Consider the following 15,862-nt stretch of genomic DNA (forward strand, 5'->3'; position numbering starts at 1 on the left):
AACATGACGTCTGCCCCCCAAATCCTGGCTATGCCCATACCGCCCCCCCAATATGATTGCGTTATAAACGATGCAACTATAAGGTACATGGAAGACTAGCTTAGCAGTTAATATAAAAGTTTTTTCATTTTACATATAAGGAGACACAGGCGTTTCCTTAAGTACATAGGTGGTTCATATTATGTGGTTAGCATTAAATGCTGGATTGAATAGGTATAGGTATTACTTTACCAATTTCCATGACTGCATAGTGGTAATTATTCCCATATGCACTCACTAGAATTACTTTATCTTTTTGGAGCTCAGGGACTGCTCTAGATGGGTGGGGGTTGCAACATGTCATTGATGCAATGATAATACATTAATGTTGGATTTGTACAGAACCATCCACACGTTCCACTTTGCGAGTTGTTCTGCTATACTTCCCCCAAAGTAACATGTTAATTGCTATCTGGAAAGGCACTCTTATGCTGAATAGTGCAACAAAAAGAACTTCAACAGTAGAACAGACTCCCTTGGGCCCAGCTCAGTTGCTTAGACTGTGGTGCTGATAAGGCCAAGGTTTTGGGTCCAATCCCCATACAGACCACTTGCATATTCCAGCATTGCAGGGGGTTGGACTAGATGAACTCTTCACGGTCCTTTCCAACTCCACAACTCTGTGAAAAACAGGACAAACACACACACACAAACCAGAACATTTGGGTTATAAAAAAAATTACATTATTCCTGCAGGACGCCACAGGACAGGCACCGATTTCTGCATTCCTCCCTGAGGCCAACTCATCCAACCGCGGGCCAGAGGCAAAAATGGGGCAGGTAGAGCAGTGGGTGCAACAATGCAGGCTTATTCGATCCACTTAGAAGCTTGCAGTCTCTCTATGTACACATACAAACACACACCTCTATCCTGGCAAGTCCAGAACATCACAATTCCAAGAACACATTCCAACCATGAAAAAACATCACTGGTGTGTCATTGGGAGGTGCATGACCTGGGCATAGTCCCAACAGTGAGATAATAAAGGGCTGGAGGTCTGCATTTGGCCTTTGGGCTGAGGTTTCCCACCCCTCATTTAGAGCTTTAAAGGCCAGGACCTTGAACTCAGTTTGGATGCCACCTAGTAGCCAGCAACACTCTTTCACTACTGGCATAATATGGAGCATGCACCTAGGAATTCACCAGGCAGCTTTGGTTAACCCATTTACTAGCCTTCACTTTCCCCTCGGAGTGGAAATTAGTACTGGAATGCCAATGCAACATCACATTTTGTGAGACTCTGGCGAAACATCAGATGGCACACGGCATTTGCTGCTTCCGTGCATCTGATATTCTACTGCCAAGCTACTATATCATTCATAATATTAATAATAAAAACCTACGTATTGACAAAGATGCCTCCCTCACTGGTTGCAATCCCTTTGGACTACATAGTGGCAACAGATTTGGGGGAAGTGGTTATTGTACAGATTTATTATGCACTTCACACAATAGTCATTTCAGAGGTTGAAGCTACTTTTCATTACCCACAGGTAACAGGTTCTGCATGCTCGGATCCCTATGGGATTCGGAGACATCGAATTCTGCTGTTGGTATGCTTATAACTGGAGCGTGTGCAGACCCAGCGCTTTGCTCTTCTGAACATGCGGTCAATTCTGATTTCTGGGGCTCAAGGCTACTATTTACTTCTTCCTGAAAGCTCCTTAGTGATAGTGATGATGTTGGCCCAATTAACCTTTCACTGTCTTCTTGGATTGGGGACTGGGCTGAGACTTCCATGTTGCTTGCCCCGTTTTCATCCAGAAAAGGTTTCTGGTGTGAATTATCCTGGTGCTTCACTTCAGACTTGCTGCTTTCCACTGATACGATTTTAGCACAACTATGAGATGAGCATGAACTGCGAGCTGAAGGGACGGAGTTGTGGTGGTTAGCGAGTTTACTTCCAGATCTTGGAACTGGAATTGGCTTTGAGATGGGGATGTAGTCCACAAAAAGCACTCTATCCTTCTTACGGGGTTCTTCGGGGGAAGCTAACTCCTTCTCAAAAAAGTCTGGAAGTTGGGATTTTATTCCTGAAATCAGGCTTCTAGATGAAATAGTACGGTATATGGCCAGCGTTGGATTCTCTCCACATACCATAAGGCCTTCTTTCTGACACTGAGGTATGTTTGTTGAAATACTCCTTTCAGGGACCGTATGTCTGCTGAAAGTTTTTGTGACACTGCCACTCATCTTCTGAACAATCTCTTTCTGAGAACTTGTGAAGATATCATCACATGGTGTTTTCTTCACAGATAAAATCTGAACAGCGATGCGTTTTGATTTCCCAGACAGGGCTGGCTTTTTCTTCCTCTTTGTAGTTTCATTCAGGGGAGAATTTTGTTTACTTCTGGTGATTGCAGTGGATTCATTATAGTTATTTCGTAGGACCGGGTTTAGCTGCATGCATATTTCACCACTCCTATTCACACCATAAAATGCTCCATCCCCGTACATAGAAAGACATGTATTCAATGCATGCTTCTTTACATACCCTTCATTGTGGCAATAGACGGGAAATGATTCACTTGACTTCTAGAGAAAGGAGGAGAGAAATGTTAAAACCTTTCACACCAACAAAACTGATATATTCATACATATGTAAGGGAAAAATCATACTGCCACCTAAACTTTTAACTTCTGTTTCCTAGAATTATAAAAACACAGAAAACTGCCTTATACTAAATTTGAATATTGGTCCATTTAGCCCAGTATGGTTTACACTGACCAGCAACAAATCTCCAGGATTTTAGGCAAAACTCTCTTGGAGCACTCCATTGGAGATGCTAGGGATTAGACCTGGGCCTTCTGTACACATATGCTCTGCCTAGCTCAGTGGTAGAGCTCATACTTGGCTTGCCTGGGGTTCAGTTCAGTCCCTGAAAGTCCTGGCTGCTGCCCCAGACATTACAGCAGAAGAAGAGAAAGACCTTTATTAAAGCGGAGTACAGTACATGTGCAACAGCAGAAAGGGGTTAACTCAATCCCAAAGCTCCTACAAACAGGATGGAGGAGTTAACCGAGTTAGGAGCCAAGCTAGAATCCCAAAGTCCAAGACCAGGGCATGAAGTTCACAACCATATGAGAGCAGCGAAGGTGTCCCAACAAGTTCTCCTGCCCACTTGGCAAGCTTTATTAGCTTGGTGAGAATGTCTAGCTTGTAGGCATGCACACTGCTAGGGCAAGTGCATCTGTTCTCATCAGCAGAGGCATTGTCTGACCCTGGGGGTGCTTATTAGACCTGTGCCTACTAAATCCAGTTCAGCCACTGTGGGAATATGGTCATTTGTCCATAAGAGCATGGGCAAAAGTTTATTATTGCAAGGATGATTTCATAGCAGAAAGCATTGCTTGGAAGCATGAGCAGCGCATGGACAGCTCATGCCATCCAATGATTGCTCCACGTAGTATAACATGATCAACTGCGTGGTCTGGTGTGAGAACATGAATGTATTGTATTGTCTTTTATCTGCTGACTGAGGCAAAGTTTTTCTCCTTGAATTTGTATCTTTCTTCGGCACACAATAAAATGTTGGGCTACAGCAGCTTCTAGAGAGAGCTGCGGCCAGATTTCTGCAACACATCTTGGTGTGAGACTGATTATTTACGGATGGCAAGCGGGTTCTCGTCAAGCCACTTCAAGTCATAGCTCTGAGGTCTCTCCAGCCACCAACAGCACAAGGGTAGGAAGCAGCTAGAACTCCTGTTCCAGCATTGTTGTCTGCCACGGAAGAGCTTTCTTCAGAAAGGCTTTGCTCTACTGTCTCAAACCCCCCTCCCCATTCCTCCAGTCTGCCATCCCAGAACTGAACCCAAAGGCACTAAGTGACTCATGACATGAACATATCCAGGTAGGGATAGGAAGGACCTCTGTCTGAAACTCTGGAGAGCTGCTGCCAGTCAGTGTAGACAATAATGGATTAGATGGACCAGTGATCTAACATACTGAGTCATACTAAAGCAGTTTCCTTTGTGCATGACCCATTCTTCAAAGAGCTCAGACTAGCATTTCAGCTTCACAACGACCCCATGAGATGGGCAAGGCTGTAAGATAATGACTTGCCAAAAAATACACACAGCTTTATAGCTAAGTAGCAATTTGACTGAAACGAGATTTCCCATATACAAGCTCAGCATTCTCAGGCACTGTATGACGCTGGCCCCATTTCTGTATTTGTAGTATTAGTAAAATCCAATCTATATGCTTGGAAAACACATGAAGTCATTTGTGGGGGGGGGGGATAGTACTTTGTAAATGAAGTCTTCTGATTGCAATGAGGGTTTAATTCAGCAGTATCCCCGTATTTTGTGAGACATTTCACTCAGGTCCGATAAAAACATTATATCTGTGGGCTTAGATGTCAGTTAAGCCAGTTGCTAAAGGTCATGTGAATATGGTCAAGATAACATATAACAAGGCAAGAATGTAAAAAAAATTGTATATTACCATCAGCATTAGTTGAACAGAATGCTGATTAGCTGCTATCCAATGGGAAATGGGACTTTCTGTGTGGTGTTAGTCCTACTCAGAATAGGCCTAATGAGGTTAGAAAGATGACTTAGTTCATTAATTTCAATTGTCCATGCTTAGCAGTAGTTGGTTGAATACACTTCCCCATTAAAAAAAAAGAGTTTTAAAATATACAACAAAAAATGTCTTCTTTTGGTCCTTCAAATAGGAATAACAGGGATAGTTGCACTGTGAAGTCTATTGGTTTATGATGTATTTTAGCAGCCTCTTGCCTAAGACAGCTACTGATTTAACTGATATATTAAGCCACGGGGATTTCCATTTTTGTCAACCAGTTCTTCATAAAGAATTCTCTTACATTCTGTAATTAGCAATGAGAATTCTTTCAAACCATGTAACCTGTTTTTCCAGTGGATATCTTAACATTGGGATCAGAATGGGAAATTCTTAAGGTAACTACTTTCTTAACCTATAGATTTTTTAAAAAAACCCATTAAACAGGTGGTAGTGGTAGCGGTGGGGAGATGGTATTACCGGTAAACTGTCACATTTTGGCCTTGAACTGCCAGCTCTGATCACTTTGGCATTTGGTTTTTCTATTTCATCCTCAATGCACAGAGGTACAGAAACCTTTTTCAGTACTGCATCCTCAAAATGGGTAAAAGTCTTAATATTTTTTTCCTCATTGGTGAAATCATATTTCCAAAGAGCATCTCTGCATTAAAAAAAAAAAGTGATAGTAATAAGTGGTCACCAAACAATTAAATAAGCAATATTACTGGACATTGCTAGTTCCAACCCTGATATTACATTCTTCAAAAGTAATGTGTTATCAGCCCAGTCCTGTAGAACACTCTGCCAGTTGAGATTCAGTGAGTGCCTTCTGTGCCCAATTTAAAAAATCTGCTAAAAACTTTTCTATTCTGTCAGGCCTATGCAGGCAATTAAGAATACATTCCCACAATGGTTTACTGATGTTTGTTTTTCATTCCTTTTATCTTTTAACTTGTTTTTTAAAAAAACTTTTTATGATTTTATTGTTTGGTTTGGTTTTTATATTGTTGTAAACCACTGTGATATATTTTTTATGATACAGTGATATATAAATGTCTGTATGTATGAATGTATGTGTTCAGATAATGCCTTTTGCAAGAGCACCAGATCAATTATTCACCTGGTATGCTTCAAAGCCAGTAGTAATACTACTATTAACAACAACATGCTTTTTCAATGTGTCAAGCACCTTGCACATGTTAATCTCAGTCATTCTTACTACAAATCTAGGTCACTGTCATTGTCCTCCTATTGCATAGCAGTTCAGCTGCCATGGCTGAGCTGTAATTTAACTTGGGAATCTCCTACATCTACAGCTCTCCCACATTTCATTAAATATATTCTCATTTTTCCATAGGTTCTGGTGCATCCAAGAAACAATGAACATAAAGCAGTTGTCTTGTCTTCTTGTTCGCATCAGAAAAATTGTCGTGAACGCAACTCAGGGTCTGAGGGAGAAACCACACAGACCAAAGCAATAGTACCGGTTTTCAGAAATACTTTATTAATTCCATCTATTCAAGTGCTCTCGATTTTATAGCACATTTGCACATACTCTGTAGGGATATAGCTGCCAAAGACAGCTGCTCTGTCTAATCAAATGGCCAGTTCAACTTTACTGGGTGAGTCTGGAGAAAAAGAAAGCTGCTCCCTACCTACTTGCTATCCACGCTATGAATAATTGTAAAATATTTTGTCATATTCCCAATTTTACTTGCCTTTTTATTTTAGCTACAAAACCCCAAACCTGACCCTGCAGTCCAACAGACATCAAAAGTCACATAAAATAATATAGTAAAGGTATTCTTGATCCTGATGTCAAACAGATCTCAAAAAATGTGTCCTGTAAGCCTCATAAAAGGGAGGGGCAAGTATATTGGAGTTTCATATGCCCCATGGATTCCACATTCTTGGGCAAACAGGAGCATTTTTCATACTCAAGCTGTGGCACTTTGATAGGCTCTGAACAATTCCATATATGTTAGAAGGAAATAAAAGTGAGATTGCGAAAGTCCTCTTTTGTAAGTATATCTGTTATACTTTGTAATAAGTTTTATTTATTTTCTGACAGAGTGTTACTTTCTTGGAATCAAAAGGGAGGAAACAGACTTCTTAGCTTAGCTTTCAACATATAATTGAAGGAAATTTATTCTGTAGGGAGACTGAGATTTCCATGGACCGTGGACTATAAAACAAAGACATGTATAGACCCACAAATATTATTAGAGTCAGAGAAGGCATAAAAAGAACAAAGTATTTATAGAAAAGTGTTCTATATTTGTTACATATTAGAACCATAAGGTACAGGATAAAATACAATCATATGATGTATTGGTTGTTGTGTTAAATGAATAGTTGGGAAATATTGTCTAAATATACTTTGAAATAATGATACTGCATTAAAATAGTATTTATTGATTTTTATTCAATTGTTTTTATGGGAATTTGTTGACTTTGCATTTTATGTGTCCCACTGGTAATAAACAAAACCACTAGCTCTACACACACACACACACACACACACACACACACACACTTACATATTCCTTATTTCTTATGGCAGGGCATCAGGAGAGGGATAGGGAGGAGAGCAATATAAAACTGCTACAAATGAAGGTCCTCTCCCCGCTACTTTATATAACCTATTCTATTTCTGAAATTTTGAGGATAATGCCCACGCTAATTTTAGCCAAAATTGCACCACCCAAGCACAAATGGGGGAGGTATGGGCAGAATCTGGAGAATCCCAAGGAAGGCACAAGTAAAAAAATATATCAGTATCATTAAATCACTGCTCACCCACCCACCTGCACTGGCCTCCTGTCTCCCTGCCTCTGTCTCCCTCCTCTTTGCCTTCCAATGCTGTTGCAATGGTCCAGTGGTCCACAGTGCCATCTGTCTGTGGCCAAGCACACTACAGCATTATGACACCCTTGCATTTTTATTATATAATAAATTATATGAGCTTTCATTTATAAAAAGTAAGCCTCTAGCCCTACTAGAAGGAACATTATAAAGCAAAATATGCAAGCATCTTTCTAAGCAATTTCTGTGAGCTAGTCTGGTTGCTCCTGCCTTTCAGTGTTTTTAGCCAATGAGTGAAGTCAGAACTATGATTGATGAGAGATATTTGGACGCAAGTCCATAAGAATCCTTGTGTTTTTTTCCTATTGGGACAGAACACTGGATGTTGGAAGCAGCTTTATTCTTTTACTGGGCAATTATTATTATTTTTTATTGAATTTATATACTGTCCTATAGCCGGAGGTCTCAGGGCAGTTCACTGAATAAAATCAAAATATAAAACCCCATAATCAAAATAAAAGTAGCAACCCCTCAAAAACGCCCCATTTTAAAAGGGCATAGGAAAATACTGACTCCTTACTATATTATCTACAAAATTTTTAAAAATAAAAAATAAAGTATGCCACTCTGCATTCTAGTCTCCTTCTCTCCAGTGGCTACAGGCCTAAGACAACTCTTCTTAGGAATCAATCCCCTGTGTAGTTGAACACAAGTAGGACTTGTGCATTGGTAAAACATGCAGTAGACAGGCTAGATAGAGATTGGCTGAAGCATTAGCCACAGCCGGCACGGCCAATCGTCAGGCAAGATGGGAGGTGTCGTGCAATAACATCTGTAGGGCTATAGCTTAGCCACCACTGAGTTAAATGCTATGCTAATGCATTATAACAAGAAATCTATGTGCACTATCATTCCTTGATTATTAATAGTTACCTTTTGTTCAGGTTATCTTGTAACGAATGGACATTTGTACAGGATTTGACTTTACCCTTTCTCTTCAGTTCCTGATCAACTCCATGTTTGGCTTCATCATAAACACCTGAAATGACAATGAAATTTATTACATCTCACAAATACAATGGCATGGACAAGATGAAAGTGGCTTTTCACAGAGAACACTCATAGTAGCTTATATTAAATAATAACTTGAAGTCAGATAAAGTAAAGAATATGAGGGTGCAGGGTAGCACCGCTGTGGTTCTGTGGTTGGTCTGAGAGCTGATTCAGATACGAAAGCTCAGCATGGAGCCTCTGTCATTTATAAGCTGCTTATAAGCTAGCCACAAAGAGAACCTCCATACCTGCCCTAAACTATGGTTTTTCAATGAAATTATAAGCATCTGGTTTATTTTCATCATAATTACCTATAAATCAAAATATAACTAGGTCAATACATTCTAACAAATATTTTATTTTGTACTCAAAAGGTTAGGAAATTTGTTTTAAGAAGTGCACGAGATGTACCGAATAATATATGCAGAAATAAATCTTCGTCTGCTCTCCCAGTTTAGGCAAATGCTGCTGGTTCAAGAACCATCATCGCTAGTTTTCCCAGCCTTTGGGGGCGAAACTCAACAATTGGACTATGACTTTTTCAGTGATGGTCTGTTTCTCATTGAGATGGTTCTTCAAAATTACTGAGGAATTTGTGAGGCCAAAAGTGCTATGTAATGGCTACTATGGTTTTTGTTAGTCATTTTTATTATTTATTTTTCTCCAACCTTTTCCCACAACAGCAGTTGTCCGGCCATCCTCACGACTGGTTCCTGTAAATACACTCCTGTGATAATCATCCATGCCACTCAGAGATTTCTTTTCATCCTGGTTGTTGGGAAACATTTTTTTGTGCATATGTCAAAGCAGTTATACAGACTTACAGCAATTATCCTATGCAAGCAATATCACCTTGGGCTACAATCAAATGACATAGAGCCATATGAAGACAACATATCTTTGATATAATTGACTCAAATTGCAAATGTTCTTTTAATACTTTGAGTTAGGTTTTATCATGTCACATGCAAGATTGTCCCATATCAATTTACACAAGAAGTAGTCACATTTCTTCTGTATTCAAAATGCCTCTGTAGTCAACATAAGGCTATATTTTGAGGGGTGTCTCAGACCCAAAGTGTAGTGGATGGAGTGTTAAACTGGGAATTGGGAGACCAAGATTCAAATTCCTACTCAGCCATGAAGGTCACTTGGTGACCTTGGGCCAGTCATTGCCTCTCAGCATAACTTCCTTCACAGGGATGTTGAGAGGATAAAATGTGACGGAAGGGGAACCACGTATTGAACACATTAATATATTTTAAAACATGCAGGTTTTTAGATCCTCTTTGATCCTAAAACAGAGGATCCTATAAACAGGATTGTATTGCTAAGGTTGATTTCATAGGAAAAATAGTGTGGGCTCTAAATGTAATTTGTAATTACAAAAATTACTACTTATGCAATTATTATACTTATGCAAGTATTATAATTATACTGGTACTTATATTTGTTAAATAAATATTCAAGAAAGCCTTTGCTATTTCTTTCACTATTCTGATTTTCCCCCTTGAGGCTTATTTGTCCCATTTATATAATCTGCCATTCTAAATTGCATCCCACATAAGAGGAACAGTGTTGTTTAGTTTAACATTTAATGATTTTTATCTAAAATAATCTTTTAAAAAAATTGTTGGGATTAGCAGGCAACCAGAATTATCGACACTATCCTCCCCAAGGAGAACATTCCTTTCTTCTGCAGACCATTATGGGAACATTTGGCAGTAACACAGAACTGGTGTATTACGCAACACTGTGCATCATTGTTGAAACAACCCAGGCTGCTTAACGCTGTCAAAGCCATGCAAATTTCCTCCATCAGTGGTACAGGGTTGCCATACAATCTACCGTAATTGGCTTCCTCTTTAATACATCATGCAAACATATGTTTTGACCAAAAATAACAATGTCTAACTAACCACCACCACCACCGATTAATTTTTCAGCAAATAAGGACCAGTTGACCCATATACCAGACAAGTGTGCTAGATCGTTCAATAAATTATTTTATAAAAACAGCAAGAAAACGCTTGGCAGCATGGCTCACCTCTGACATTCTCCCAGGTCTTTTCTGAACTTCTGTGGCAGAATGAGCAGATTTAAGTCTTTGTTTTAGTTTCAGGAGCGTGAAACCTCCATCTAGAGCCTCCATGTTCACTGAAAAAAACATAAACATGTGAATAAATCACATTTTTGATGTTGTCTCTAATGTTATTGGTCACCCACCGAACTCAAACCCAGCTCTGGCTCTTCTGTCGCTAGACACAGATCTAGATTCTCTCCCCTCATACGAAGAAAGGAACTCACTGCCATGCTGTTTACTGCTGCCTGTTTAGAGATTGGCTCCCATTGTAAAGACTCCAAAGGACAATTTCTGACAGGATGGCTAGAAAATGTTTGGGATTTTTGGCTCTTTCTGGGCACTTAATGCAACATGGAAGCGTTATTAGAGGTCAAACTGGACATGATCATTTCAATAATGTGTGATCACCATGTAAATAGAAGTGATGGCAATGTAAGACCTCCACTACTCATGCTTCCTTATGGAGAGGTTATGTCACAGATAGTTAAAACCTTGACAATGTGTTCAATGTTTCAGTTATTTTATAGTGTCCCCACTCAACTTTTATTTTTAAATGCAATTGATATATGCATGTAACACTGTACAAGTTTTGTTGAACTGACCAATGCTATTTTACTGCATTTTTTTTTTAAAAATTCTATTAAAAAATCAAATTGTACAGCACTGAAGCCCACTGGGATAATTCAGTCTTCAGTATTCGATGACTGCAGTATTCGATGACTGCAGTGCAAGCATCAAGTACACATCTCTGCATGCTTTAAAATACATCTGGAATGGTCAAACGGATCATCAGATTTAAGGTAATCCCATATCCTATATTATATTGCATACTAATATTGACCACATTCTCCTAGTGTGGATCCTTTTGGAGTCAAAATGGTGCCATCAACACAGAAGAGGAAGGTACCATCAGGCTTGGGGAAACCCTAGTTGCAGAAGTATTAAAAAAAGGGGGGGAGGGTGTGGAATGTACCAAACCAATTCCCTGCTTTAAATAAAAACAGCAAACATACCTCTCTGATTAGTTGGTTTATGTTTCAGGTAGCTTGGAGCACTAAATAGCCTCACAACAGGTTTCCCAGAGTGATCCTTCCTTTGTGTTGACTGAGATTGGGGCCTAACAGTAATACAATAACAACAGCTGTAAACTATGGGAAACATTATATGGCTGGATACGGTTAAATTGCTTGGGAAGGGCAGCAGAAAAGAATGTCAGCATTTTGTCAGCTTTAAAGAGATTATTTTAATTGACATGTTGGTTTTCACGGGATTACTTTTATTTACACACTAGTTTATTTCTTAAATGTTATAGTCTGTTCTTTCAACATAAAGTTCTTTTTTAAAATATTAAATTATTTTAAAATAAATTTCAGGACAGATTTCAACAAAATCATAAAGCAGTGAACAAAACAACCCAAATGTAACAAAAAAACCTTGTGGGTGGGGGCAGCCATGCAATCCTTGAAGCTGGAGATGTGAGGTTGTTGGACAGGACCACCCTGGGTTCTTATTCACTATATTTATGTCCCATTCTTCCTCCAACAAACTCAAAGCACCAAACCTGGTTCTCTCCCTTTTATTCCCCCCCCCCCCACTCCCTGTGAGGTAGCTTAGGCCCAAAGCTTAGGCACACATCTCTTACTTTTGGAATGCAAGCATGCAAATTACATACATACACAGTGAATATGTTCCTGCAAGATAAGGGTTAGTGTAACCCTCAGCAGAAAGGTGGAAGGTATTTGTTCCACAGAAATGTTTGTTTGTTCTGTACAAACTCAACAGACCCGCCATGCTAGTAAGCTTTCATTGTGCTTGCAGCATATGCGGGAGCTGGGCTGAGTCCTCCACTTGTTAGCTAACTTATTGTTGTTGGCCAAGGTCCTTGCATTGGAAGACAAAAATGAGCGAAGGATTGGACACAACATGACAAGTCTCCATCTGCACCAAGACACTGATAAATAAATTCATCCTATTTATTGTAAAAAAAAAAAAAAAGATCGTTAAACCCCCTCCCCCGATAAAATTATTAGTAAAAACAGCAATTTAAAGCATTCAAATAATAATTAAAATAAGTGATAAGCTAAACAAAAAATTAAAACACATGTAAAATATTCTACATATCTGAGTAGGCTTGTCTATACAAAAATGTTTTTAAAAGGCACCAAAAAGAGTACAGTGAAGGCATCTACCTGATGCTAATAGGCAGGGAATTCTAAAGTGTAGGTGCTACCATACTAAATGACTGGTTTCTTACAAATTCAGAGCAAGTATTATGTAGCACCTGTAACAGTCCCAGTTCCACAGACTGAAGAGGTCCAGTGTAAATATATGGGATAAGGTGAAACCACTGGTAAACTGGTCCCAAGTTGTTAAGGGGTTTATATACTAATCATATTGTCTTGAACTTGATCTGGTATCAGATTGGCAACTAGTGCAGGTCTCTGAGCACAGGCGTCACATGCTGACAGCGTCTTACTCCCGTAAGTAATCATCACTCAAATCAATCATTTTATTTGTATGCTGCCTTTCCGAACTTATAACCATGCTCAAGGTGCCTTACAACTTTGTAGAAATTAAAGAACTACAAACATAACAAAAGTAGTCATAAAGAAAACATCAAAAAGTACACAACCAAATGTGGAACCATTTCCACATATAAAAATGTGATACAAAATAAAGATGCGAATAATTAACAGCAACAACTCCCACCCCCAACAAACAATACCCCAGCCTAAGATTCTGTTCAGCAACCTCAGCTTTTGTAGCTGGAGTCAGTCAGCGTCCTGCCCTCCCAGGCCAGGTGGGAAAAGGCCTGCAAGGCAGGGAGCAGCTCTTCCAAGACCCACATCCAAATAGATTTGATTTTTATCCATTCTTTTATTAGACACAAATTTAAACATAAAACCTATCCTGTACCTGCTGCAAATTGTATACATACATTTATTCATAATGATTATGTCCACAAAGTATTCTAAATTGAGCAAGGAATATGAATACATACCTCTTTCTAAATAAGGACCATTTTTTTTAATGATGAGAAACTACACTAAATCATAAAGAACCACCTTATTTCTTCACCTTACTTACTTAGTGTATCAGACCAGTCCTCAGGGTTCAGGGAGCAATACAAAGCATTCTGAGTCAAGTGGGGAAACTATAGTATGAAGATCGTTCAAGAAGATGGACTTACCGTAACTACCAAAAATAAACACCAGTATGAACTTAAGGGGTGGGTGGGTGTCTCACCTTTGTGACTGCTGAACTGCGCTCTGATCATCTTGAATAACATGCTGAGTGGATGGAGTTACAGAAATACTTGATTTTACAGATCGAGACAATTCATAATTCAGATTCAAGTCAAATGTCAGGGGAGTTCTCACACACGGGTTTACCTGTACTCTCCCCAGCTTTCGGCACTGTTAATAAAAAAGATACAGCATTCACTGGAATAGTGTTTCATGCTTTTCACTAAGGGCAGAAAGTTCCAGGGCAGCTTTATGGAATGGTTTGTTTGAGAGCAATGAGGGCTAGGGAAAAATGGTGTTTTAAGATGTTTACTTTTATACAGGGTGAGTGGGTAGTTAGCAGATAGTCCCTTCTTCAAGGACTCCCATCAAATGAGGTGTGTGTGTGGGGGGGGGTGTTATAAGTGAAATTGAAACCCTGGTTGTGGAATGTACTACCAGATTGGTTTGCCTGGGCCTTAATGCTCCATTGCCACAATTTTATTATTTTATTATTTTCCTTTAGCGCTTAAATGTTATTCTTTGCTCTTTGTATTTTATCTGAATTTGGAGTTTGTTTGAACGCTGCTTCAAATTTTATTACTTTATATGAATGTTATTTTTAACCTGTTTGTTTTTTATTATGTAAACTTGGGCACAACTCCTACTGCAGAAGAATATAGATATGTACAAGTGTAAGCCACACGGGTAAGCTCACAAGTGTAAGACACGGGGGAATGATTAATGGACTTCAATGTCTGTGCGCAAAGCATGGGAAATAAACAAGATGAGCTTGAGCTCTTGGTACAGCAAACTAAATATGACATAATAGGCATCACTGAAACCTGGTGGGATAAGTCCCACGACTGGAATGCAATAATGGAGGGATACAATCTATTTCAGAGAAACAGACCAGACAATAAAGGAGGAGGAGTGGCGTTATATGTCAGGGATGTGTATACCTGTGAAGAGATCCAAGATTTAGAACCTCAAAGCCAAAGTGAGAGCATTTGGGTCAAAATTAAGGGAGAGAAGAATAACAGTGACCTCATTGTGAGAGTTTACTATAGATCCCCAAGCCAAACGGAGGACATAGATGATGCCTTCCTGGAACAGATGGCCAAGCATGCAAAAGGAAGGGAGATAGTAGTAATGGGGGACTTCAATTACCCGGATATTTGCTGGATGTCAAACTCAGCCAAGAGCATAAGGTCAAACAGATTCCTCACTGGCCTTGCAGACAACTTCGTTGTCCAGAAAGTGGGAGAAGCAACAAGAGGAACAGCCATTTTAGATCTGGTCCTAACCAATGTTGATGACCTGGTTAGTGGGTTAGAAGTGGAAGGATCATTAGGCCGAGTGATCATGCTCTTCTGAAGTTTACTATACAGCGGAAAGGAGCAGCCAAGCATACTAGGACTCAATTTCTTGACTTTAAGAAAGCCGACATCATAAAACTTAGGGAAGTGCTGGGTGAGATCCCATGGACAGTAATACTAAAAGGAAAGGGAGTTCATGATGGCTGGGAGTTTGTTAAGAGGGAGATAGTAAAAGCACAACTTCAGGCAATACCAATGAGACGGAAACATGGAAGGTGCCTAAAGAAGCCAGGGTGGCTATCTAAAGAACTTTTAACTGAGTTAAGATTAAAAAAGGATGTGTACAAAAAATGGAAAAGGGGGGAAACCACCAAAGAGGAATTTAAACAAATAGCCAGCACGTGTAGACACAAAGTCAGAAAAGCTAAAGCACAGAATGAACTCAGGCTTGCTAGAGAGGTTAAAAGCAACAAAAAAGGCTTTTATGGGTATGTTCGTAGCAAAAGGAAGAACAAAGAAACAGTGGGGTCACTCAGAGGAGAAGATGGTGAAATGCAAACAGGGGACACAGAAAGGGCTGAACTCCTCAATGCCTTCTTTGCCTCAGTCTTCTCCGATAAAGAAAACAATGCCTGACTTGAAGAATTTGGAGCAAATGATTCAGCAGAGGAAACACAGCCCAGAATAACTAAGGACATAGTACAAGAATACTTGGCTAGTTTAGATGTATTCAAGTCTCCAGGGCCAGATGAACTGCATCCAAGAGTATTAAAAGAACTGGCAGATGTGATCTCAGAACCACTGGCAGTCATC

The 15,862-nt window shown here is 39.5% G+C and overlaps 1 protein-coding gene across 4 annotated transcripts in view; it reads right to left on the bottom strand.

The window, feature by feature from the left end:
* Positions 1 to 1,445: 1,445 nt before the first annotated feature.
* LOC307219099 (uncharacterized protein C1orf141 homolog) overlaps positions 1,446 to 15,862 on the bottom strand; it is a 54,109-nt gene continuing 39,692 nt past the window's right edge. For all 4 annotated transcript variants that reach the window (XM_079982035.1, XM_079982033.1, XM_079982036.1 and 1 more), the window contains 7 exons: positions 13,753 to 13,922; positions 11,520 to 11,623; positions 10,471 to 10,580; positions 9,092 to 9,191; positions 8,304 to 8,409; positions 5,046 to 5,226; positions 1,446 to 2,575 (listed from right to left, as the gene is read on the bottom strand). In XM_079982035.1, the coding sequence (XP_079838161.1) occupies positions 1,514 to 2,575; positions 5,046 to 5,226; positions 8,304 to 8,409; positions 9,092 to 9,191; positions 10,471 to 10,580; positions 11,520 to 11,623; positions 13,753 to 13,922 (1,833 nt within the window). In that variant the 3' untranslated portion in view covers positions 1,446 to 1,513. The remainder of the gene's footprint in view (positions 2,576 to 5,045; positions 5,227 to 8,303; positions 8,410 to 9,091; positions 9,192 to 10,470; positions 10,581 to 11,519; positions 11,624 to 13,752; positions 13,923 to 15,862) is intronic.

The sequence above is a fragment of the Podarcis cretensis genome (assembly GCF_951804945.1).
Source record: "Podarcis cretensis genome assembly, chromosome: 6".
NCBI classification, from domain to species: domain Eukaryota; kingdom Metazoa; phylum Chordata; class Lepidosauria; order Squamata; family Lacertidae; genus Podarcis; species Podarcis cretensis.